The sequence below is a fragment of the Callithrix jacchus genome, chromosome 16 (genome assembly GCF_049354715.1).
Source record: "Callithrix jacchus isolate 240 chromosome 16, calJac240_pri, whole genome shotgun sequence".
In the NCBI taxonomy this organism is placed as follows: Eukaryota; Metazoa; Chordata; class Mammalia; order Primates; family Cebidae; genus Callithrix; species Callithrix jacchus.
Genome location: NC_133517.1, coordinates 6,815,231 through 6,842,061, shown reverse-complemented (window position 1 = coordinate 6,842,061; position 26,831 = coordinate 6,815,231). Strand labels below are relative to the sequence as shown.

At 42.8% G+C, this 26,831-nt stretch overlaps 1 protein-coding gene across 4 annotated transcripts in view; it reads right to left on the bottom strand.

Annotated features, from left to right (window-relative positions):
* PRKDC (protein kinase, DNA-activated, catalytic subunit) overlaps positions 1–26,831 on the bottom strand; it is a 195,847-nt gene that overhangs the window by 57,969 nt on the left and 111,047 nt on the right. For all 4 annotated transcript variants that reach the window (XM_035277313.3, XM_002758884.6, XM_002758885.6 and 1 more), the window contains exons 55-66: positions 19,002–19,175; positions 18,165–18,263; positions 15,630–15,837; positions 14,800–14,989; positions 13,261–13,461; positions 10,998–11,110; positions 9,638–9,769; positions 7,248–7,427; positions 5,805–6,010; positions 3,566–3,704; positions 1,347–1,535; positions 482–706 (exon numbers count right to left, since the gene is read on the bottom strand). In XM_035277313.3, coding sequence (XP_035133204.3) covers positions 482–706; positions 1,347–1,535; positions 3,566–3,704; positions 5,805–6,010; positions 7,248–7,427; positions 9,638–9,769; positions 10,998–11,110; positions 13,261–13,461; positions 14,800–14,989; positions 15,630–15,837; positions 18,165–18,263; positions 19,002–19,175 — 2,056 coding nt within the window. The remainder of the gene's footprint in view (positions 1–481; positions 707–1,346; positions 1,536–3,565; positions 3,705–5,804; positions 6,011–7,247; positions 7,428–9,637; positions 9,770–10,997; positions 11,111–13,260; positions 13,462–14,799; positions 14,990–15,629; positions 15,838–18,164; positions 18,264–19,001; positions 19,176–26,831) is intronic.

The following is a 26,831-nucleotide window of genomic DNA, read 5'->3' as shown; positions in this document are numbered from 1 at the left end:
AATCAGGGAAGATCAACCCTTGCTCTTCTACACAAAGCAACCAATCTGCCATTCCACTACCCTAAATGGAAAAGTCTACTCTCGGCCTGGAGTGGTGGCTCACGTCTGCAATCCCAGCACTTTGGAAAACTGAGGTGGGTGAATCACCTGAGGTCAGGAGTTCAAGACCAGCTTAGCCAACATGGTAAAAACCCCATCTCTGCTAAAAATACAAAAATTAGCTGGGTGCCTGTAATCCCAGCTACCCGGGAGGCTGAGGTAGGAAGATCACTTGAACCCGGGGAGCAGAGGTTGCGATGAGCCCACACTGCAGCATCGCACTCCAGCCTAGGCAACAAGAGCAAAATTCAGTCTCAAAAAAAAAAGTACTTGAAAATGTTTGTTTCTTTTCCCCATGAGTTTACTGAGTTTTAAATACATCCTAAAAATGGTATATTTCAGATAGACCTATTATAATAATATATATAATATATAGTATTACCTGCATAAAACTCTGAATGCCATTTTGAATGTAATATTTGGCTCTGTCAAGGTCATCTTGCAAGAGGTAGAGCAGACTCATCTCCTGACTGTAATGAAGCTCTAGAATCACCTTCTGGAGTTCCCCATGCATAGCTTTGTCAATAAACGTCAGCAGGGACTGGTCAGCCTCTCCTTGGAGCAGCAGCTTCAGCTTGCTGCGGACCATGTAAGGTAGATACGTCTCCTGAGGAACATAAAAAGATACTTATAACTTCAGAAAGCCAATTTGAGTATGTCTAATTATTTTATTTCTATAATATTCTTTCCTGCACTTTTATAGGTCAAGATTTAGAGTCAAAGTGATGACATTTACTGATAACAGTAAACTCTAACTTTTATAACAAATTCATCTAAAATAGCTTGTTTCGTAACCAAAAAACATACAGCAACATCTACCCAAAATGGGAACTACTTTGAGCTGGAAGATGATTTGGATGTTACACACAAACTGAGGAATTTCCAAGCACAGTCAGGATAGGTTTGGTGTGGAAAAACCAGGAGAGCAGCTTGTCTCAGGAGCTGTGTGTAGCCAGTGATCCAGGGCAACTTCTTGTAATATAAGAGACAACAGGAAATATTCTACCATGTACTCACACCAGGAATGTTAATACTTATTTTAAAAATGCATCGCATTCATTTGGAAAAGATTATTAGCTAAAAAGGATAAGAGATTTGACAATACTCTGAGGTGGAGTCAGGTCATGCAACTACCCTAATGCTTCACAATAACTACCTTGTTTTTGAAACGTTTTAAACAACTTTGTTAACTAGAAAACACCTATCTAAAATATTTACTTCAATGACTTAAAAATAATTTTACCCACCTGATAAAATGGCTCACTCCAGATTTTATTTAGGTCTGGAGGGTTCTCACTGTCTACACTGGCTGTAGAACAGTATTCAAGTGATTTCCACTCAGCAAGATGGTTGTAACAGTCAAGGGATGCAAGTTCCCAAAAATCCTTCTCGGCTTCTGTGGGCTCACCATCTACCCAGTCTTGTTTATTGAGAGCCTGGTATATAAAAGTTAATAAAATTATTTTACAAATTTGGAAAGAATACCAATGAAAACATGTAAAATGGGGGAATGCAACAATCACATTAAAAACAATCCTTTTCAGAGAAGCTACTCAGAGTAACACTGAATGGAAAAAGAACCAAAAGGAATCCTACAGCACTAAATGACTAGAAAAACCCGGCTAGGTGCACTGACTCACGCCTGTGCTCCCAGCACTGTGGGAGGCTGAGGCAGGTAGATTACCTGAGTCCAGGAGTTTGAGACCAGCCTGGGCAACATTGCCTAACCCTGTCTCTACAAAAAATACAAAAATTAGCCAGGTTTAATGGCAAGCACCTATAGTCCCAGCTACTTGGGAGGCTGAGGTGGGAGGATCACCTGGGCCCAGGAGGCTGAGGCTGCAATGAGCTGAGATCATGCCACTGCACTGCAGCCTGAGTGACAAGAGAACCTGTTTTGGGAGAAACAAAACAAAAAACCCTAACTAGGAGGAAGTCATTTCTCTGAGAAAGTTATCAATGAAACCAATTAGTAAGACTGAAGACAAGTTCTTAGAACATAAAATTAGAATATAGGACATTTGTAGAAAATTGTAGAGGATTTTAAAACCTGAACTGCTCATTGTAGAGTCTCACAGGTCACAGATTCTGAATTTCAATACCTATACTTGAATAGCCCAAAATGCACAAAACTGAACTTACAGTCATCTTCCCAAATTCTTCTTTACCTCTGATATAGTTTGGATATGTGTCCCCACCTAAACTTCATGTTGAAATGTAATCCTCAATGTCAGAGGTAGGGTCTGTTGAGAGGTGTTTGGATCAATGGGGGCAGATTCCTCATGAATGGAGTGAGCCATTCCCATGGTGATGAGTGGTCGTAGCACTTTGGGAGGTTCAGGCATGATGGTTTGAGCTCATGACATCCCAACAAGCCTGGGCAACATAGTGACACCTTGACTCTACAAAAAAATTTTAAGGCTGGGTGTGGTGGCTCACATCTGTAATTCCAGCATTTTGGGAGGCTGAGGCGGGCAGATCACCAGGCCAGGTGTTCGAGACCAGCCTGACCAGTATGGTGAAACCCTGTCTTGACTAAAAATACAAAAAATTAGCCAGATATGGTGGTGCGCCCCTGTAATCCCAGCTACACAGGAGGACGAGGCAGGAGAATCACTTGAAACTGTAAGGCAGAGGTTGCAGTGAGCCAAGATTGCGCCGTTGCACTCTAGCCTGGGCAACAGAGCGAGACACTCTCTCTCTCTCTCTCTCTCTCTCTCTCTTTTCTCTCTCTCTCTCACACATACACACACACACACACACACACACAAATTAAAATTAGCTGGGCACATTGGGGCATGACTGTAGTCCCAGCTACTCAGGTAGCTGAGATGGGAGGATCGCTGGAGCCTGGGAGGAGATAAGGCTGCAGTGAGCCATGATCATGCCACTGCATTCCAGTCTGGGTGACAGAATGAGGCCCTGTCTCTAAATAAATAAAAGCATGTGGCGCACCCTAGCAACTGTCTCTTTCCTGCTACTGCCTATCACCATGTGAAGTGCCTGCTCTGCTTCACCTTCTAGCAATGAGTAAAGCTCCCCAAGTCTCCCCTGAAGCCAAGCAGATGCCAGCACCATACTTCCTGTGCAGCCTGTGGAACTGTGAGCCAATTAAACCTCTTTCCTTTATAAATTACCCAGTGTCAGGCATTTCTCTATAGAAATGCAAGAACAGCCTAACACAACTTCTTTATAATTTTAACATATTGAAAGAAAACAACCTATTCAAATAGAAACTGTATAAGAATAGACAGAGAAATAATATCATACAATTTCATAGTACAGTAGATCCTCACTTAAGTGAACCTATAATGAAACCAATTTTCTCCCTCATCAACATTATAATGAAAAGACATTGAACCAAACAACGTTATTCGCAGATCTGCTGTACCTCGTTTTGCTTAAAGTCATAGTTGAGCAGAGAATAAAAGTGTTAAGTGTCATATTTGCCAGAGATCAATCTTACCTCATCATACTGCTTAGCAGCTTCAGAATAATTACTTCTGGCTTCTGCTAATAATGCGTTCTGAGTGATTTCCTTTGTTCCTATCTCACTGCTAAAAATACCGCGGAGGACGTCGTATTCTCCAATTGATCTATAAAGCCTACGAAACAAATCAAAAAGGCCAAATCAAGGAACACCCCAGTATTTTGAAATTATTTATTCTAATGAAATAACAGTAAATCAAGTTGCCACACATTATAATTAACAAAAGAAGAGACATAAAATGTCACTTTAATTCTGCTAAAAATATAAAATTTAAGAAACTGTGAAGCCCTTCAGTTTTATAACTTTAGTCATACATAAGGCAGAAATTATTCTGATGTGCATTTAAATGGAATCTGAAAATAACGGTTCACAGTGTATAAAATGTTTTATTACATAAGCTTCTCTAGTAATAATCCATTATAATATCTGCAGGTGACCCATTTTGAATCCTTGTCTAGCCCATAGAACCCAGAAGCAAATAAAAAATACTCCTGACTCTGATGCCATGTTTATAATCCATGTTCTATAGACCATCTCAATCTGTTAGAGCGTTCATTCATCTCTTTACTTTAACAATTCTGGCCTGACCCATTCAATGAAGCTTCCCAATCGATGATATTCTCAAAGTGTTTATTAGGTTTGTTCTCTTCCTTCGGGTAATTTATTTGCATCCTGAAGTCTTACCCCAAATGTTATCTCTTCCTAAACCAGCCAGTCAAGAACTGCTCCCTCCTTAGTCCTCCTGCTCTTCAGTTCCCTTCTGGCTACTAAGTCTCTTGTATTTACATCAAAAGAGCCCCACAGGCTCTTTCCTAGAGCTTATGGATTCTGAATTCGATAAAATCTACTAGATGTGGCTCTCTCACTGTCCTGATTACAGAGGGTTAGGGGTTAAAAATCAGTAGCAAAGGTGGGTGGGTAGACGGGTGATAGAGCAGCAGCTCATGGCCCCAGCGTCAGGGAAGACAGAGAGCTACATTCTGCACAGACTCAGGAAAGAGATCACCTATGTACCCCCATACTGGTTCCCAGGTCCCTGGATTATGTTCACTATAACATGGTCAAAACAATGGCCATGACATATCAGGGAAAAAAAAAAAAAAGGGTAGACTAGGTTCACAGTGCTCTGCAAGGAATGTAAAAATATCACAAAAGTATGAAAATGTATTTAATACAGTTAGAAAAAAAAGTTTAATATTTAGGCCCTTAAAAGTTGTTTGCTCCATTTACCTAGCAAATACACATTCTATGTGTTTACCACTCCTGGAAACAGTAAACATACAAGGTGTAACTTCCCATTCACATACATATCTGAAGCAACAGAAGAAAGCTGCCTCCTGGGTAAAAGCAGCATCGATCCGAGGCCCTCTCTGAATGGCCCTGCATTTTATCTTGTCTCTCTCAGTACTTACCACCTTCTACTTCAGTTATGATTAGTTATGTGTAAAGTACACACTTCCTACTAGATTGCTGTTTTGTGAGTCTGTGATCAATGTCTCTAATCCAATTTCGTGTCTCTTTAGTGCTGGGTACAGCACCATATACGCTCAGTGCTCAGTCAAGAAAGATGTGAACAACTACAAAACGGCAGGAAAGAACAAGGATTCCCCTCCCCTACTTTTACTATCTTTTCTCCTAGAACCTAAAGCCCTAAAAATCTGCACTACAAAATGAAGTTCAAGTTAAATTTCAACCTTACCCTAACAACCTCCTCAGAAGGTTATGAGATCACAGGAAGAGAAGAATCAGACATAACGCAAAATGGCATAACTAGAAAATGGAATCTGTTTTTTCCCAAATAAAGTAACTGAATTAAAATCTTTCTAAAATCTTCAGTCCTGCTGAAACTACGAAATCATCCTCTATTCAGTGTAGTGAAGCAGGAAAAAACATAAAATATTAGGAACTATGAATCACAGCCACGCTTTATAGGAAACTAAACTTGGTGAATAATACCAAGTCCAAAAGATTCTACAGTGAAAGAAATCAGCAGGTTTAAACATTCTCTTTCCTTGAGCAAGACATTGCTTGCTGTGGCAACTGTTCTTGATTTTGAGAATGGTAATCAGCCTGAAAGACTTTTTTTTTTTAAATTTCGCATTAGTGATACTATCAACTGTATTAGCTTATTTTTTTGCCAAATAAAGCCAAGTGTTTTCTGTATTCCTTCGGTCAAATCTAGTGTGCTCCCAAGAGTGCTCGACCTCAAACTTACTTAGCAAGCTCCACCCATCTAAGGACATCAGGAGGAAGGCGGGCCTTCCCACGGACTCGCTTGGCAGGCAGCTCAGAGGGCAGCAGGCGGAGCAGAGCCTCCTCCAGCAGGCGAATGCCCACAGGCTGCTGTAGGCTGGCCAGGCAGCTGGCACTCACGGCTGCAGGGTCGAGGCTCAGCAGGGCTGCATGCTGGCAGCTGATGTCCTGTGAAACCACACACACAAGCAGCTGTTTAGCCTGTGGTACTTGGACCATGTCGTCATAAGGAGAAACACACTTTACTAAACATAAAAGGCACCAACATTAAGTAGTGATATCACCAGAAATTTTGCTGTGTAACTCTATTAACAAATTTTCCCGCAATATTCAATAATGTTACACTTCCAATGCAGGGATCAATTTAAAGCTAGAAAAGCACTACCAAAATATGAACATTTTACACACCCACACAAATTAGAAACCATTAAAAAACAGAGCTAATAATGTATAAAAGAAATTTATACTGACAGTTTCATGTTATATCAAAAAGAATAAAACAGGAAAACTATTTCATCTCAGAAAAGCATTACCCAATTAGTTTGTAAACCAATACTACCAATAAACAATATTATATAAATTAGTAATTATTTCAGAAAAGGTCACTAGACACAAATATACTAAAATGAATCAAAGAGATTTTCTATGAGGAAATTTGATATAATCCATACTTTGGCAAAGAAAACATTTCTTACATGAAAAATAATCTTCTGACAAATATATTTGAGTAGTAACTGAATGTTACACTAGATTTTCTGATCGGACTGTGTTCCTCTCGAAAGGACTTCTTTGACCCCTGCATCCAGGCACACGCCCCACCCCATCAAGAGGCACCTGCTTACCTGCTTCATTACTACCTTACGCTGCTTTAATAATTCCCTATTACTCAGGTACTATGATCCTTACTACTACCTAATGTCCGGTTCTACATCTCCCTGTGGGTAGCCTATCACCTGTCTGTTAATAGAATGTAAGGTCAGGAGGGGAGGAATTTTGGCCCTTTCATTGATGATGCCCAACCACCTAGAACAGAGCCGGGCATGTTCTCAGTCAACACCTTTTGATAGCAGTCAGAAGGCAGGAAAAAATTTGGTGAAATACTACATAAGGAAAAACAACTAAACAACTGAAGGGTTTCATCAAAAACACTGAGGGGACTGGCTTACTACAAAATAAAACACGACATGTTTGATTTCTGGTTATTCTGCCACATATCGTTTTTTCTGGGGGGGTGAGGGACGGGACGTAAATTACATCTACCCATTTGGGCAGCAGTAACCCAAACAGTACATCTACTCTGTTCAACACCAGGTTATGAAGATTTTCAACACTGGAAACACAATGACAAAACGACCACGTGAAGCCACAGAAGACAATGTACACGTGAAGTCTGTGCAGACTTTACCTGGATACAAGAGACAAAAGGTGGAAAGAAAGAGAAGGTGGTACTAAGAAAACAACTGAAGTCTTGGAGCAACTTCTGAGTGATGATGTTTTTTTCAGATAGTGTCTTAAATTTATCCATCTCTTTCAAAATTCCAGAAAACAAGCTGCTAAAAAGCAGTTTTGCAATTATTGGGTCTCTCTGTAAAAAATTCAAAACAAAGACAAATTAGGATCTGAAGCAAAAATACTATAAATCACCAATATTGTCAGAACTTGGAAAATACAAACTGTTGCAAACACATCTATTATACCTCTCGACTCTATTTAAAAAGATTTAACACGCATTGACAAGGGGAGCATTTGGAATTTAACCAAACATATATTTGATGTATGTTATGGAAACATGGACATTTGGCCCAGAGAGGTGAATTTAAAAGCTGGCGTAATCAATACAGAATAATGACACAGCTTCCCTCTTGAGTTGAGTCTGGTCTCCAATCTGTAAATGGGAGGTACCAGAGCACACCACAGTGGGCTGTGGGGAAGATTAGCCCAGGTGATGCCCCACCAGTGCTTAGGGCAGCACTCCATAAAATCTCAGAGAAAGTTAAATGTTTAGGAATTTTCCTCCTATCAGCATCGCAGTAAAGCTTAAAGTAATTGACAAGCTTAAATAAAATGCCAGTGTTAATTTTCAAGATCCCACCACCTGACCATTTACAACTGTTGAAACCATTAGAGGCTGCTTCTGAGCATCAGCTCCCTCCAACAGCACGCTTACAGCCCTAACCCTCACACACTACAGCCACAGGATACTCCCCTTTATGTATTCACGCTGTGGCATCAGTACCAAGAACAGTTCCTGGCATACAGTGTCTATCTTTGCTAAATGGAGGCATGCACGCATGGATAAATAAAGTTTAAAAATTACTTTGTGTAATCTTCTAGAAATCCACCCTGTTCAAAAGTTTTCTATCATAATTGACAGATCAGTTCTGTTAATATCTTTTTGTTAATTTTACTACATGTTTGCCTCTAAAGGAGGTGAGACTTGCGCTGCTTTTTGGAATCGTGTTCTTTTTTCACGTCTAAGATCTATTTTAATTATGTTTACGATATAATAGTAATCCATTTTTGATGTTTTATGAACAAATTACATTAAATGAATGTTCTGGTGTGATTTCTGCATATTGTTGAAAAGAACATTAAAAGCAACAGTTTACACTTAGTTACCTCAGCCAAAAATTAAATACTTGAAAAGTTTACTGTGAAATTCTGATTTAAGATTAAACTTAATATTTTTAAAAAACAAATCTATCAAATGCAAAAATATTATTTGAAAAAAACTATGTGTGACTAAAACATACAAATTTGATTTATTCCCTATTGTTTAAGTAACGTATTTATCTTGTTATAAGAAGTTCTAGTGATTACTATACAAAATTTTAGAAAATATGGCTAAATCAGAAACAATCTCATTTACCACAGCCACAGAAAGAATAAAATACCTAGGAATATGCTTAATCAAGGAGGTGAAAGATCTCTACAAGGAGAACTAAAAAACACTGATGAAAGAAATCAGAGATGACACAAATAAATGGAAACATATTCCATATTCATGGATTAAAAGAATCAATATCGTTAAAATGGCCCTTCTGCTCAAGGCAATCTACAGGGTCAATGCTAACTCTATCAAACATCATTTATCACAGAATTAGAAAAAACTATTCTAAAATTCATATAGAACCAAAAAAGAGCCTGAATAGCCAAAGCAATCCTAAGCAAAAAGAACAAAACTGGAAGCAGTGCACTCCCGAACCTCAAACTATACTACCAGGCTGCAGTAACCAAAACAGCACAGTACTGGTACAAAAACAGACACACAGATCAGTTGAACAGAACAGAGCACCCAGAAAATGTGGTTTAGGAAAAAAGAAAATAAATATCACCCATAATCATACCATAAAGAGATCAGTCACTGGCACGTGTCTTTCACTAATGTGCACACTTTTACACAGTATATGTTTGGTAACCTCCTGTTTTTATGTAGCACGTGGTGGACAAGTTTCCAGGTCTACAATCCATTGATTGATTCCTGAGAGCTAGGAACGAATTTGTTCATTTATGATCCCTCTGTTCAGACAAACGCAATGGTAACCGATAGACAACGTCTTCAGCACTGACGATCTCAGACTGAATCTCAGCATGTGTAAAGAAGTCACGGAACCAGGAGACGGCAGAGCAGGACTTGGAGCAAGGTCTTTACAGCAAGTCCACTGTGGAGGACAAGCAAACACCTCGTCCGTGTTGCAGGACAGTCTAGTAGCATGTTTCCTCACACAAGCAGACCCCTAAACTGTAAACAGAGCTTTTAACCTTTCAACGGAAAATGCAGTGGCAAGGACCAACCTGGGCTACCGCCTGCAACGGGGTGATGAGGCTGCTGTGCTTGATCTGAATGTCAGGAAGGTCTCCATGCCGGTAGCTTCTGTACAGAACGACCTGGGCATCCTGCTTCATTTTTAACTCGCTCTTCATTTCCTATAAGTACCAGAACCAAAGATGATGACGAGCTTTCTCAATGAAGGAAACCAGTCTTGCATGAACTATGAGGTTGCCAGGATCCCTGAACCATAAGGGCAAGCGGTGGGAACTGCTGTTCACTGAGGCTCAGTCGCTCTGCTTTACTGACTAGGGCAGATGCTGCATCCAAAATAAAAAAATCACGACACAACAGGCAGTGGAAAGGCTATCTCAATATTCACTATAAAGTAACCTGAAGCCGGGCGCGGTGGCTCAAGCCTGTAATCCCAGCACTTTGGGAGGCCGAGGTGGGTGGATTACGAGGTCAACAGATCAAGACCATCCTGGTCAATATGGTGAAACCCCTTCTCTACTAAAAATACAAAAAAATAGCTGGGCACGGTGGCGCGTGCCTGTAATCCCAGCTGCTCAGGAGGCTGAGGCAGGAGAATTGCCTGAACCCAGGAGGTGGAGGTTGTGGTGAGCCGAGATCGTGCCATTGCACTCCAGCCTGGGTAACAAGAGTGAAACTCCGTCTCAAAAAAAAAAAAAAAAAAAAAAGTAATCTGAATATTTATAAAATCAGAAAATTTGATTTAATGGAAGGCCAGCTGGCAGCTAGTGCCCACTCCGCCTCAGGTCCTGCCCTTGGGCCACCTCTGCCCCCAGGCAGCTACAGAGCCCAGGGGGTGCAGCCCAGGAGACCCCAGGCTCCCCAAGGATGACTGGGCAGCAGGGTTGGGGGAAAGGGCCAGCACAGCACTGCCCTTCGAGCCTTCACACCCAGATATTGACAGAGCAACTCCCGTGGCAGCGGCTGGTGCTGAACTGGAGCACCTCCAGGGATTTTTCATCAAGACCTGTCCTACCCTTCTTACAAAGGCATCCTATTGACATACTTCTAAAAGGAATAGATACTGTGGCTACTGTGCGTCCCGGCGCCTGAAACAGGGCCAATGAAGCCCTGCCAGGGTGTGGACCTTGAGGTAGGGCTGGTCTGATCCCTGGAATGGCTGCGGGCCCCGCTTCCACCCAAGGAGACGATGGAGCAGCACTCCCACACCCCCACCAGGGAGCCACAGTGGGTGCATCCCCACGGGGGAGCCCCAGGAGGCTGGCTTGGAGCAGCTCCGCCACCTGGTTTGCAGGCAACTCTGGAGCCAGTGTCCAGCAGAAGCCTGTTCACTTCACCTGTATCTTGTGACAGAAACTGCATCGTTCTGACCAAATTCTTGACAATACAAACCTTCTCTCGTTTTTGCTCAGCAAGGCTTTTTCTGGCATAAATCAAATTGAGCCTCTCCTGGTCCCTCAGAAACCGTCTGCGCAGCCGCAGTAGGTCCACCCGGCCAGCTACACCTGGAGAGGGAAAGGAGGCCCAGTTACTCCCGACTGCCCAGACACTTGGCTCCGCTTGTTCATTTTCATCTCGGGCTTCCTCAAAGACAAAACCTAAAAGTGCTGCTGAGGCAACAACCGGGAGCGGGAGTGCAGCTGCAACTGAACAGTGGATGAGTGCTGCTAGCAGAGGTGGCCCCTGGGGAGGGCACGCAGTCACCTTCTGAAACTCCACCCGCCTCACCTGGGAGTGCTCTGCCTCTGGGTAACTGAACAACAGAGGAGATCCCTCAGGGGCTTTAACAGTTACCATGCAGACCAGCCCCCTCGTGACCGCAGCACTCCTAACCAGCACGATCCCAAACACCTGTTTAGTACCCCACCTAGAGATACCAGCCACAATCCCAAAATCACCACACATTCTAAGGAAGGCTTGAAATATCATTGATAGAAGCCAAAGTAAGCAACAAGGAAACAGCAATTGTTAAAAGCAGATCATAAAGGAAAAAAATTCAAAATATTATCATTTATCAGAAAGAAGAGAGTAGACATTACAGCAGAGAATCAAGAACTAAATAAATGTTTGGAACATGAAAAAAAGCTCATGGAAAGTAAAATATGTCATAACTTAAAAGCACAGGTTGCAAGATAAGGTTGAAGGGATTTCCCAGATGAGGCAGAGCAAAAAATATGACATGTCAGGACACTCAGGCAGGTGTGACATCCAAGCACTAGGACTCCAAAAAGAGAAAACAGCAAACCGATGTGAAGAACGCAACAGAATCACCCATGATGATGCTACATAACTGGAGGTGAGAGTCAGCAGCTTGAAAGCTCCCACCATACGCCCAGAAAACAGAATGAAACACACCTATGCCCAAGGACACTTGTGTGCAACGTCAGAACACTGGTTTAAAAGAGAGTGACCTACATTCTCACAAAGTATCACCAGTGGAGGATGGCACCAGGCCTGGAGCTCCACAGCAGCAGCCCCGCCAGGCCACTGAGCCATCAGCTCCCAGAAAGCTCCCCGACGCTGACCCCATTCTCAGCACCCAGGCAGCTCCACCTGAATGACGGCCACCAGAGCACCTTCACCTCATAGCACGTGTCAAAAGGTGGGCCACACTGACCTCTCCTGGTTTCCATTTAGAGAACTGTGTGTGGGCCACAGGTTTGCGACTGAAAAGTATGAAAGAGAGTGGCGGAGTAAAGCAAGTTATGCTGCATGTGTTTCAGGTCCTACGATTAGGTAAGAAGGCAGCGAGCCTTGCTTCTAAGTTCTTCTCAGTTTACTTCCACAGAGCTCAGCTTCCCTGCTGGTGCTCCCCCAGGGTTCTGTCCTGGGCCCTTATCACTCTGCACTTGTCCTTCCTCTGGGCCCTTGATCCCTCCCAGAGCCACACTTCTCATAAAGAGCTGCTTCCAGCCTCTCGGCACTGTCTGCCTCTGGTCATCAGTCAGCCAAGACCAGGTCCTGGTGCCTGTGGCCTCTGCCTCCCAGTCCCTGTCACTCCACTTCTGCCCCACACAAACCTCTCAGGGAAAGCCATTCAGTCCCAGGCCTTCCTCTGAAGGAAGGCCTGCTTCCTGAAGCTGGGGTTTGATGCAAACCTCAATACCCACAAGCCTGTCCTCGAAGTACCCTTTGCTGTTACTCCAGCATGCCCCAAAGCATCCCTTCACCTGGACTACAGAATTGCTCTGGGCCTGCTCACCCCGAAAATTCTCCATCCCTGTCCTTTTCATACTCTCCCTTCCGCACCCCCAACTCCAAGACTCCTGTCAAAGGCCCCTCCATTACCCGGTCTCTCCGGACACTCTCCCAATTCTCCACCAGGATTATTAAGCCTTCTCTCCCTAGAATGCGCTTGCTAATTCCACCTCATGTTACAATCACCCCTTTATTAATGCCTCACCCACCCCTAATGCTCCAAAGGTCACTCAACAATGCATCGAGAATAACTTACTGAAGGATTCTTCTGGAACTCCCAAAAAACAATGTCTGCAGCATGGTAAGTGCCTAGACAACATTAACTGAATTAAATTTTAATGGGCTTGATTATGAATTACAAGGAAACACAGATACAATCAGAAATGTCTCCAGACCTGAGCTCTGCACTAATTTAGTGGGGAGGCTATTTTAAGCACACTTTAGCAACCCAGCTTACCTTTCACTTTGTTATCCACCTCGTCCCCTGGAAGGCCCAGCCTTTTCTTTCCAAAATCAGGCCCCACTGACTTCAAGGGTACTCTCTGTGACCTTTCACTCCTCTTGTGGGCAAACAGCAAGGAGTCAGATGAGGGGCCGGTGTGGTCGGCCAACGGGTCAGTGCTGCTCCCGGTCAGCCAATCAAACGAGCTTCTTCCATCTGCAACATGCAATCAGAGTGGTCAGGCACTCAGCACACCCAGCTCTGCAAATGGGGCAGGGCCACCTACCAGGACACACCTGGTGGCACCCTAGGCCTCCATGCTCACCTCCAACTCTGGGCAGAGGCTCTGTCAGGTACCAGGGTATGGCCCAAGGAAAACCGGGTTCATGGACCTCAGTGTCCCCATTTGTTAAGAGGCCACCTGCTCCAACCACAGTAATGACATTTTGTATCTACTAAAAGGTGCTAAGAGCCCCTGACTTCTAATATTAGTGTCACAGTATTTGCACTGTGATTATTCAAATTAGTCCCACTTCCAGAATCAACAAAATCTGAAAAAAATTACATAAAGGAAAAATGTTAAAGGGTTTCTAAAAAGCATTAAGATATTTTACTCTACAATTTGTACTTTGCTCATCAAAGGAAGCAGTTAAACATCTGAGCAAGAACAGTTCAATAAACTATAAATCTAGTGAATGAATTTCGTTTACCTCTACTCTGCTTTGGGGATAAGATGACTTAAATTTGCTGCACCATGTTTTCCTGTACCAAACCAAAACCAAAGCACACATATACTGAAACTTTCTCTGTTTTTTCTGGTCAGAAGTAATCCATTTCTTTCTCAGAAAAATTAAAGCAAAATAGGCCAGGTACAGTGGCTCACACCTGCAATCCCAGCACTTTGGGAAGCCAAGGCAGGCAGATCACAAGGTCAGAAGATTGAGACCATCCTGGCAAACTGGTGAAACTCCATCTCTACTAAAATACAAAAGATTAGCTGGGTGTGGTGGCACACACCTGTAGTCCCAGCTACTTGGGAGGCTGAGGCAGGGGAGTTGCTTGAACCTGAGAGGCAGAGGTTGCAGTGAGCCAAGACTGCACCATTGCATTCCAGGTAGCTGGAACTAACTACAGGCGTGTGTCACAATGCCCAGCTAAATTTTTTAAATTGTTTTGTAGAGATGGGGTCTTTCCATGTTGCCCAGGCTGGTGGTGAACTCCTGGGCTCAAGTGATCCTCCTGCCTCAGCTGGAGGAATAAGTCACTGCACCCTGCCTCCACAGCACTTTTCCTCTTGCAAAACTGAAATTTTATGCCCATTAAACTATAAATCCCCTTTCCTCCTTCCCAGCCCCTGGGACCTAGCACACTACTTTCTGTTTCCATGAGTCTGACTGTCCTAGGAACCCCTCCTTTGACTGACATCTACCCTGAGTTCTTATTGTTTTATGCTATTATCCCTTACTTCCCTCGCAAAAGGCCAATGCTCTGTGACAGAAGCTGCCCACAGGTCAGAGTGCTGTATACGTGCCTGGAGGACCGGGTTACTGTTACCTGCAGTCTGTGTCGGTGTGAAGTCATAGTGCTGCTGGGTGGCCCTTAACTGCCCCGCCGTCGACCAGCGAGTTGAGAGGGACCCTTCCTGGGTACGGGTCTGGAGAGTCCCCTGAGACGCCTGGGTCTCCACAAACATTGGAGTGAGAATAGTACTTCGGAAACGCCAGTCAGAATCAATGGTGCATTCCTGTATATAAGGACGTTTCAAATGAAGTAATGCTCTTTTTGTAGGAACATTGATATATTTCTATTTAAAATCCAGTGGTACCATCAGCATATCTGTACCAAAACTTCACATGCAGCTGAAGAAGAACCTTCTCTAATTTAAAAGTTTTAACTAAGTGATTTGCCAATTAGAAAAACTAGTTAACGTTTTGAGGGAGAAAACCCAACTTTCTTAATGTTTGCATAAAAAGGCTTGGTATCATGCTCAGCACCACAAACCAAGTGACCCAACTCACCACACATGAACATGACACTGGGACAGATCCTGAGTGTGTGGGGGGGACAGAGGGGCCCTGCCCCAGGAGCTCTCTGACACTTGCCCATCATGCCCACTGTTAAGGCTGCTGCGAGACAGCACAGACTCAGCATCCACTGTGGGTTGTGAGGAGTGAGGGGAGTGAGAGCAATGGCCATCCTGAGAAATCTAGTGGAAGCCAAGAGGGTGAGACCTGTAGAACTCCAGGTGGGAAGAGCAGAGGCACGAGTTTCAGAAAAGAACGTGTGAGTATTTGAGAAGGCTAAGAGGCAGTCAAGGCTATTACAAATGTTCATGAACAGGAAAACCTTATAATACTCACTACCGCGAGAGAAGACCACATTACCTGAAATTCGCATTCGGACAGAGGATGCTCGAATATGGGGTTAGGATAATCTGGGCTCATGCTGGTCATTTCAAGCAGAAAATTTGTTGCTAAACTTAAAAAGTGCACTTCTATCTTAGGAGAATATAAGGAATTCAGTGCCAGCAACCGGTCCAAGGTATTTGAAGGCAACCTAGTTTCATGGCTCCAGAAATTTCGAATGATTAATCTGAAAACCAAAGAGGAAAAAGTATACTGCTCAGACAATGGAAAATGGGAAAGAATGTGCTGTACAGGGTGTCCCGTGGAGAGGGCACAGCTCTTCACCCACATGAAGCTTAACAAAGAGGGAAACCACATTTAACACTATCTAAAGTATATCCTGGCACCAGGCACAGTGGCTCATGCCTGCAATCCCACCACTTTGGGAGGCTTAGGTGGGCTGATCACCTGAGGTCAGGAGTTCAAAACCAGCCTGTCCAACACGGTGAAACCCCATCTCTACCAAAAATACAAAAATTAGCCAGGCGTGGTGGCAGGTGCCTATAATCCCAGCTATTCGGGAAGCTGAGACAGAAGAATCGCTTGAATCCAGGCGGTGGAGGTGGCAGTGAACCAAGATCATGCCATTGCACTCCCGCATGGGGGACAAGAGTGAGATGACTTTTCAAAAAAAAAAAAAAAAAAGCATAGTCTGAGTTATGAAACATATCCACCGAAGGAATAAAGGACGGGAACATTAAAAAAAAAAAACGTAGCATATTTAACAAGAGGGGAGAAACTGGGTGATTTTATTCTCTTATCTCAATTCCCTGGGAAGTTTTCAATGATGAGTACGTAATATTAACTATTTGAAACAAACAAACAAACATAACATGTAAGAAATTACACGAAATCCTTCACTGCCTTGCCATAACAATTCACTATAAAAATTACTACCATAAAATACCTAAAACTTATATTAACTGAATACCAAATTAGGGCCAGGCATGGTAGCTCACACCTATAATCCCAGCACTTTGGGAGGCTGAGGTGGGTGGATCATTGGAGGTCCAGGAGTTCAAGACCAGCCTGGTCAACATAGTGAAACCCCAACTCTACTAAAAGTAACAAAATGGCCAAGTGCGGTGACTCAAGCCTGTAATCCCAGCACTTTGGGAGGCCGAGGCGGGTGGATCACAAGGTCAACAGATCGAGACCATCCTGGTCAACATGGTGAAACCCCGTCTCTACTAAAAATACCAAAAAAAAAAAAAAAAAAAAAAATTAGCTGGGCATGGTGGTACGTTCCTGTAATCCCAGCTACTCAGGAGGCTGAGGCAGGAGAATTGCCTGAACCCAGGAGGCGGAGGTTGCAGTGAGCCGAGGTTGCGCCATTGCACTCTGCCTGGGTAACACGAGTGAAACTCCGTCTCAAAAAAAAAGTAACAAAAATTAGCCAGATGTGGTGGCATGCACCCGTAGTCCCAGCTATTTGGAAGGCTGAGGCAGGAGAATCACTTGAACCTGGGAGGCAGAGGTTGTAATCAGCTGAAATCATGCTACTCCACTCCAGTCTGGGTGACAGAGTGAGCCTCCAACTCAAATAAATAACTCCATCCTATAATTTATGAATGCATATGAAATCCAAATACAACTTTAAGAAGCTCCATGAATTTAAAACTGTAATAGAATAGAAAAATAAGTGATACACAGAAACATATAAAAAGCGTGTGTCTTCTTATATTGAGGCTGGGCGCAGTGCTTACACTTATAATCCCAGGAATTTGGGAAATCAAGGCAGGAGGACTGAGGCCAGGCACTCAAGACTAGCTTGGGCAACGTAGCAAGACCCTATCTTTACAAAAAATAAACAATCAGCCAAGCCTGGTGTTGTGTGCCTATATTCCCAGCTACTCAGGAGGCTGAGGAAGGAGGATCACCTGGGCCCAGGAGTCAGAGGCTGCAGTGAGCTACAAGTGTACAGTTCTGCACTCCAGCCTGGGTGCCAGAGCAAGACCTCATCTCTTAAAACTATAGTAATTAATAAAAAAAAAAAAAAGTTTATGCCCCTTCTTATGTAGTCAGTATTTGGTAAGAAACACATATAACTGACTTACTCAGGGCGAGCATTTTAGAGGGTAACAATTAACATTTACACTTTTGTATATAACTAATATTAATGGTTTCCTCTCATTTCTAAGGTTTCAAACACTTCATTTTCTCAATATTAATACTTACAGCATGATCTTAAGTACGTGTGTTAAATGGGAAACAGAGGAATTGTCATTACAGACTTTCTATTCATTTTGAAACACTTTATCTCACTGCCATAGCATACGGCATTTGGTCCGTACCACTGTTTCAAGAGTGCTTTTAAGTTGTCAGGATTTTAAAGACTTACTCTTCATAATGTGCTTTAAAATTTTACTAAATATTAGGAAATGCAGAAAGCAGAAAAACTGCTAATACTGCACACAGATTTCTAAAATTGCTGAAAAATACTCCATGCTACCTTAGAAAGCAGTACCCTTAACATTTAATTGTCCCGACCCAGTTATTCAGGGGAGCACGTACTGAAGTCCAGGGTTCTCATCGATCAATCCTTGAATCAGCACATCTTTTGTCAACTTAAATATCTCCTGGGAGTCATTATCTGTCTGACTTTCTGAATCTCTGTTTGAGAAAACAACAAAATGACAAAACATGAATGCTCTCTTCTAGCCCTTTTGTTCAACTACAATAACACTGTCTAGAATTAAATTTCAAAAGGCTGGCTTTTCCCGTTAGACTTCAGATTCTCAGATCACAGCTTGCCCCCATCACGGGTGTGTGCACAAGCCTTGAGAACCCATCCTTGCCCACAGCAGCAGGAGAGTGGAACAGGGGGTAGGCCCACAGGAGGCCAAGTGGTCTTGTGACGTTCAGCTGTGGTGGTGCGGTAGTGCCCGGTGCCCCTGGAGGGTAAGGGTCCCGGCAGACTTCATTCCTTAGTCTTGCCGGATTTTAAAAGGACAACTATGAAAATAGGTTTGATTTGCACAACACTATACTTTTTCGCTGATTATTTCACACATGGATGTGAAATGAGTTTTTAAAAGGATACAATATACTAAAATAAATGTGTTTTAATTATTAATCATATGATTTAAAAAATGCATTATGTTCCAGATTGCTATACTGGACCCAAATGATCCCTAAAAAGGTAATAGAAAATGTCATGGTGCCAGGGCAACAAGGCAAAACCTGCTCTCTACAAAAAATTAACAAAATTAGCCAGGTATGGTGGCACACACCCATAGACCCAGCTACTCAGGAGGTTGAGATGGAAGGATAAACTGAGCCCAAGAGGTCAAGGCTGCAGTGACCTGTGATTCAAAATATTACAAAAAAAAAAGTCAATGTATAGCTTACCTGTAATTGTCATGAATCCACATGAGAATATTATACATTTGTTCCCTACATGTCGTAGAAGGATGGGAAACAAATTCCACAACAGGGTTCAGAAGTTCTCGGAGTTCAACTGGTTTCAATTTTGGCATCACCTTATAAACTATGTCCAAACACACTTTTTGTCTTTCATCATCTCTATGGGAGAGATTTTAAGAACACACAAATTTAACTATTTTTATTATTGTACTTTCAAAGCATGACAGACAAGTTTTTCTTCTCTGTGCCATTCAGTCATTTCAAAATTTGTTATAATAGATAATACTACACTTATATAAAACTTATATTCTTAAAATAATCATGGACCAGATTATAAAATATAAGAGAAATTACTTCAATGTGCTATCCTACATTGGATACTGAAATAGAAAAAGGATATTAGGAGGAAATTGGCGAAATGGAAGTAAAGTCTAGTTTGGTAAATAGTAATGTTCTAATGTTAATTTCTTACTTATGACAAATTTACCAAGATTATGTAAGAAAGGAAAGTTGAGTAAAGGGCTTATATTGAAATTATGTGTACTATCGTTCAATTTTTCTGTAAATACAAAATTACTTCAAGATAAAAGGCTTATTTTTAGGCCGGGCGTGGTGGCTCATGCCTGTAATCCCAACTCTTTGGGAGGCTGAGGTGGGCAGATCATCTGAAGTCAGGAGTTCCAGACCAGCCTGACCTACATGGTGAAACCTCATCTCTACTTAAAAGACAAAAAATTAGCCGGGTGTGGTGGCGTACGCCTATAATCCCAGCTACTTGGGAGGCTGAGGCAGGAGACTTGCTTGAACCCGTGAGGCAGATATTGCAGTGAGCTGAGATTGCGCCATTGCACTCCAGTCTGGGTAACAAGAGTGAAACTCTGTCTCAAAAAAAAAAGCTCATTTTTAGAAAAACCTAACAATGGCAAACAAATTATTTTTTAAAATGACTTCCAGTGCTACGTGGCATACTGTATAGTGAAGTTAAGTGCAATGTGAGCGCTAAATGAGGCAAATAGCTATTTCTTTGTTTTGACTCCTTATAGCACCCAGCTGAATGCCTCACATAGTAGATACCCAGTGAATGTAAGGATATTAGGACAGTGACATACATTCTTTGTTACTGACACAGTGCATGTTTATCAATAACATCACTATATAAAAATACGTCCATAGGAGGGAGACAAGATGGCTGACTAGACGTAGTCAGGAGGGCCCCTCCCATCAAAACAGAGCAAAATAGTGAGTAAACCACAGGCTTTGAAGAGATCTTTGGAAAGAAAACATAGTATAGATAGAGAGACAACGCAGACACTGAGGTTGAAGAGGGAGGTGGCTGGGAAGCCTGCACGGAGTCTCCAGGTGCCAGGACCTGCTCCTGGCCTTGATCAGGTCCTACGGAAGGGGTGAGTGGAGTGACTATAAAGCCACCCACACTTGGTGCTAAGCACTGGGATACTAGTCAGAAGAGATCCCACAAACCCACAGACATTTTAATTGGCAGGGGTATGTCAGAGAGAAGGCACAGGCAGAGCACGGGCGTACATGAAGCCCAGCGGGTCTTACTCAGTGTGGGGTAGCTCCAGCAAAAAGTGACCCCAGGGACCCATGCCTCCAGGCTCTTACCTTGCTCTGAGTCACTCTAGTCCCTGCTGAATGCTGGGCTAGGAAAGAGCAGAACTGTCCTTCCCAAGGGTCTGGGGCGAATTTGATCTGTGTGCCGATCTATCCATTTCCCAGCCCCTCCCCTAACCCTGGCTGCTTCCACAAGAGCATATACACAGCATAGCCTCCACTACCCAGCCTGAGAGCTTTGCCAATGGCCTGGGAACACTTCAACCACCCCAGCACAGATGACGCTCGATTCCAAAGGGACAGAGGACAAAGCTGTGGGCCTGGTCTCAGCCCCCAGGGTGCAACGAATATAGAGCCAAGATCTGGGGTCAGAGCTCAAGCTCTGCTTAGAAGATTGAGCAGAGTGAGACGTGGGTTCGTGTTCCAGCATGAATGCTGGGTGAGCCCCCTTCCACAAGGCTGGTCTGGGAAGGGCGAGGCCTGTTTGCCAGCTTTGCATGTGCCTAAGGAACCCTGTGACATGAAACACCTAACAGCCCAGCGATCTTGGCACAGAAGGCATGGCATACACTAGCTGATCAGGCCAGCTACAGGGGCAGACACCAACAGACTTGGTTGAGGAAGCTGGGCAGTCCCCACAACTGTCAGTTGGGCAAAAACCCCAGGCTGTGGGCAACAGACTGCAGGCAACATACAGCTGCACCACCATGACATCACCCTGCCCTGAGATCCCCAACCCTTGATTTACTATACCAACAGACCACCCAAAGACATACTCCACAACCCACTCTGACTCTGCAGCACAGAGGACCAGCAGGCCTCCAAAATGCTGCGGGTCTCCTGGTGACCTAATCTTCAGCTCGGGCCACTGCTAAGGGGTGGGGAGCACAGCCAGCCAGGGACCCCCACCTTGGGGTTCAGGAAATGTGAGTATGGCACCAGTGATTGGAGGGGGCTCCTCTAGGGCCTGAGAATAACCCTGGTGAGAGGGGTTGTCTCCCTCCCCCTAACCCCCAGAACAGAGCACTGTGCTGAACGGACTCCAATCTAAGAGCCTATGTGCTAGCCCTTACCCTTAAGTGCCATATAATGGATCATAGTCTGAATTAAATCACTAAAAAAATTCTTCTAGTATACATCACCTGTGAAACTCAATGCAGGAACCTAGCACAAAGAAAGATCCTATACAGAGCCTCCGCCCCCTGAAAGCACCCAAAAAGTAAGCCAATCGATTACATTCAGCAAACACCACAATCAAACCGTCAAGGAAAATGATGAATATGAAAACAAAAGGCCCCATGCAAGCGGCAGCAACTCTAAAAAGATAAAGGAGCAGCATCCTCTCGGGTAACAGAATCAGTGCAAGAATCCCAGCAGTTCAAATATCTGCTCACCTCCAAACAACTGTACTAGCTTCTCAACAATGGTTTTTAGCCAGACTGAAATGGCCGAAATGACAGAAATAGAATTCAGAATCCAGATGGCGAGAAAATTCAAGATCCAAGAGACGGCTGAAATCTAATCCAAGGAATCCAGTAAAATGATTCAAGAGTCAAAAGGCAACACAGTCATTTTAAGAACGAACAAGCCAGGCGCTAGGATCACATCTGTAATCCTAGCACTTTGGGAGGCTGAGGCAGGTAGCTGCTTCAGTTGAGGAGTCTGGGGCCAGCCTGGGCAACACCATAAAACTCCATCACTACAAAAAACACAAAAAATTAGCTGGGCATAATGGCGCATGCCTATGGTCCCAGCTCCAAGGGAGACTGGGGTGTGAGGATCAACTGAGCCTGGGAGGTAGAAGCTGCAGCAGCGAGTCACGGTCCCACCACTGTACTCTGACCTGGGTGACACAGTGAGACCCTGTCTCAAAAAAAAAAAAAAAGGACAGAAGGGAAGGAAGACAGGAGGACCAAAACGAACTTCCAGAATTGAAAGATTCACTACAGAAACTTCACAATACAGTTGGAAACATTAACAACAGAATAGACCAAGCTAAGGAAACCATCTCAGAGCCTGAAGACCAGTCCTTCAAATGAACCCAGTCAGACAAAAATAGAGAAAAAAGAATTCTAAAAAATGAACAAAATATCTGAGAAATAATGGATTATGTAAAAAGAACCAAACCTGTGACTTATGGGCATTCCTGAAAGAGGAGACAACTTGGAAAATATATTTGAGATACAGTCCATGAAAATGTTCCCTATTTCACGAGAGAGGTGAACATGCAAATTCAAGAAATTCAGAGAAACCCTGTGAGATACTATACAAGACCATCCCCAAGACACAGTCATCAGATTTACCAATGAAACCAAAAATTTAAAGGTAGCTAGAGAGAAGGGTCAGGTCATTTACTGAGAGAACCAACCCCATCAGGGTACCAACAGGCCTCTCAGCAGAAACCATAAAAACCAGAAGAGATTGGGAACCTATTTTCAGCATCCTTGAAGAAAACAAATTCCAACCAAGAATTTCATATGCTGCCAAACTAAGCTTCATAAGGACAGGACAAATAAAGTCTTTTTCAGACAAAGAAACACTAAGGGAATTTGTTACCTCTAGACCTGCCTTATGAGAGTTCCTTGAGGGAGTGCTTAACATGAAGCAAAAGAAGAAGACCAGCTACCACAAAAACATACCAAAATGCACAGCCCACAGACACTATAAAGCAACTACACAGTTAAGTCTCCAAATCAACCAGCTAACAATGAGACAGTAGGATCAAAACCTCACATGTCAATATTAACCCTGAATGTAAATGGTCTAAAGGCCCCCTTTAAAAGCCACACAGTGGCAATTTGGATTTAAAAATAAAGACTCAACTCTCTTCTCTCTTCAACACACCCATCTCACATATAACAATACTCAGGCTCAAAGTAAAAAGATGGAAAAAGATCTATCACAAAAACAGAAAACAAAACAAGGGTCACTTCTTTTATTAGGAAAAACACCTTTAACCCAACAACAGTTAAAAAGGATAAAAAAGAGCATTACATAATGACAAAAGGTTCAATTCAACAAGAAGACTTAACTATATTACATATATAAGCACCTAACTTTGGAGCACACAGATTCACAAAAAAAGTTCTTCTAGGCCGGGCGTGGTGGCTCACGCCTGTAATCCCAGCACTTTGGGAGGCCGAGGCGGGTGGATCACGAGGTCAACAGATCGAGACCATCCTGTCAACATGGTGAAACCCAGTCTCTATTAAAAATACAAAAAATTAGCTAGGCATAGTGGCGCGTGCCTGTAAACCCAGCTACTCAGGAGGCTGAGGTTGCAGTGAGCCGAGATCACACCATTGCATTCCAGCCTGGGTAACAAGAGTGAAACTCCGTCTCAAAAAAGAAAAAGTTCTTCTAGACCTATGAAGAAATTTATAGAGCCACACAGTAATAGTGGAAAGCTAACACTATACTGATATGGTCAGATAGATCAGGAAGGCAGAAAACTAACAAAGAAATTCTGGATTTAAACTCAACACTGAACAATCCAACCCAACGCATCTACAGAATACTCCACCTAACAACCACAGAATATACATTCTTCTCATCTGCACGTGCTCTAAGATCAATCACACGCTCAGTCATAACACAAGCTCAATTAAATCAAAATCAAAACCATACTCAGACCGCAGTACAATAAAAATAGAAATCAATATGAAGATGTATCTCTCAAAACCACATAATTTCACAAAAATTAAACAACTTACTCCTAAATGATTGTTGAATAAACAACAAAAGGCAGAAATAAAAAATTACTTTTCAGTTAAGGAAAACAGGAACACAACATATCAAAGTCTTTGGGATGCAGCTAGAGTAGTATTAAAAGGAAAGTTTACAGCACTAAATGCCTACATCAAAACATTAGAAAGACCTCAAATCAACAATCAAACATCGCATATAAACTAGAAAAACAAGAACAAACCAAGGCTGGGTACAGTGGCTCACATCTCTAATCCCACTTTGGGAGGCTGAGGGGAGAAGATCATCTCAGGTCAGGAGTTCAAGACCAACCTGGTCAACATGGTAAAACCCTGTCTCTAGGGCCAGGCGCAGTGGCTCATGCCTGTAATCCCAGCACTTTGGAAGGCCGAGGCGGGTGGATCATGAGGTCAAGAGATCGAGACCATCCTGGTCAACATGGTGAGACCCCGTCTCTACTCAAAATACAAAAATTAGCTGGGAATGGTGGCGCGTGCCTGTAATCCCAGCTACTCAGGAGGCTGAGGCAGGAGTATTGGCTGAACCCAGGAGGCGGAGGTTGCGGTGAACCGAGATGGCGCCATTGCACTCCAGCCTGGGTGACAAGAGTGAAACTCAGTCTCAAAAAAAAACACAAACAAACAGACAAAAAAAAACTGTCTCTACTAAAAATATAGAAATTAGCCAGGCCTGGTGGTGTCTGCCTGTAATCCCAGCTACTCAGGAGGCTGAGGCAGGAGAATTGGCTGAACCCAGGAGGCGGAGGTTGCGGTGAGCCGAGATGGCGCCATTGCACTCCAGCCTGGGTGACAAGAGCGAAACTCCGTCTCAAAAAAAACCCACAAACAAACAGACAAAAAAAAAACCGTCTCTACTAAAAATATAGAAATTAGCCAGGCCTGGTGGTGTCTGCCTGTAATCCCAGCCACTCAGGAGGCTGAGGCAAAAGAATCAGTTAAAACTGGGAGGCAGAGTTTGCAGTGAGCTGAGGTCACACCCTTGCACTCCAGCCTGGGTAACAGAGGGAGACTCGGTCTCCAAAATAAATAAATAAATAATAAAATAAATTAAAAAATCTCCAATATCCCTGCATGATATAAACCCTCAGCAAACTAGGCATCAAAGGAATATTTGTCAAAATAATAAGAGACATCTATGACAAACCTACAGCCAATGTCCTACTGAATGACAGCAAAGACTGGAAGCATTCCCCGTGAGAACTGGAAAAGACGAGGATGCCTACTCTCATCACTCCTATTCAACACAGCACTCGAAGTCCTACGCAGAGCAATCAAGCAAGAGAAAGAAATAAAATGTATTCAGATAGGAAAAGAAGAAATCAAACTATTCCCTCTTCTCTGATGGTGTGATTCTATACCTAGAAAACCCTAAACACTCGCCAAAAGGCTACTAGAACTGATAAATGCCTTCAGTAAAGTTTCAGGATACACAATCAATGCACAAAAATCAGTAACATTTCTATACACCAATAACATTACAGCTGAGAGCCAAATCAACACATATAACAGCAAAAGAATAAAGTATCTAGGAATACAGCTAACCAAGGAGGTGAAAGATCTCTACAAGGACAACTACAAAACACTGCTGAAAAGAAATAAAAGACAATAAAAATAAATGAAAAAACATTCTATGCTCACGGATTGGAAGAGTCAATATTGTTAGAATGCCCACACTGTCCAAAGCAATCTCCAGATTCAATGCTATTCCTATCAAACTACTTATCTCACTTTTCACAGAATTGGAAAGAAACTATTCTAAAATTCCTATGAAACCAAAGAGCTCGAATAGGCAAAACAATTCTAATCAAAAAGAACAAAGGCAGAACATCATATTACCCAACTTCACTACAACTACAAGGCTACAGCATGGTACTGGTAAAAAGAAAGGAAGAAGAAAAGGAAAGAAAAGAAAGGAAGAAAGAAAGAAAGGAGAGAAAAGGGGAGGGAGGGAGGGAGGGAGGGAGGCAGGCAGGCACAAAGGCCAATGGAATAGAATGGAGAACCCAGAAATAAAGCTGCACACCTGTAACCATCTGGTCTTCCACAAAGTCAACAAAAACAAACTATGGTGAAAAGATATGTTGTTCAATAAATGGCACTGAGATAAATTAAGATGGATTACAGACTTCAATGTAAGACTTCAAATTATAAAAATCCAAAACCTAGGAAATACCCTTCTTAATATCAGCCTTTGCAAAGAATTTATGACTAAGTTCTAAAAAGAAATTGCAATGAAAACAAAAATTGATCAGCAGGACCTAGTTAAAGAGCTTCTGTGCAGCAAGAGATACCATCAAGAGATAAACAGACGGCCTATAGAATGAGAGAAAATATTCAAAACATTCACAAACTATGCACCTAACAAAGGTCTAATATCCAGAATCCATAAAAAACGTAAACGATAGGTAAAAAGCAACCCCATTAAAACATGAGCAAAAGACATGGACACTTTTCGAAAGACATAAGCAGGCAACAAACATATATATATAAAAAGGTCATCATAGTAAATCATCAGAGA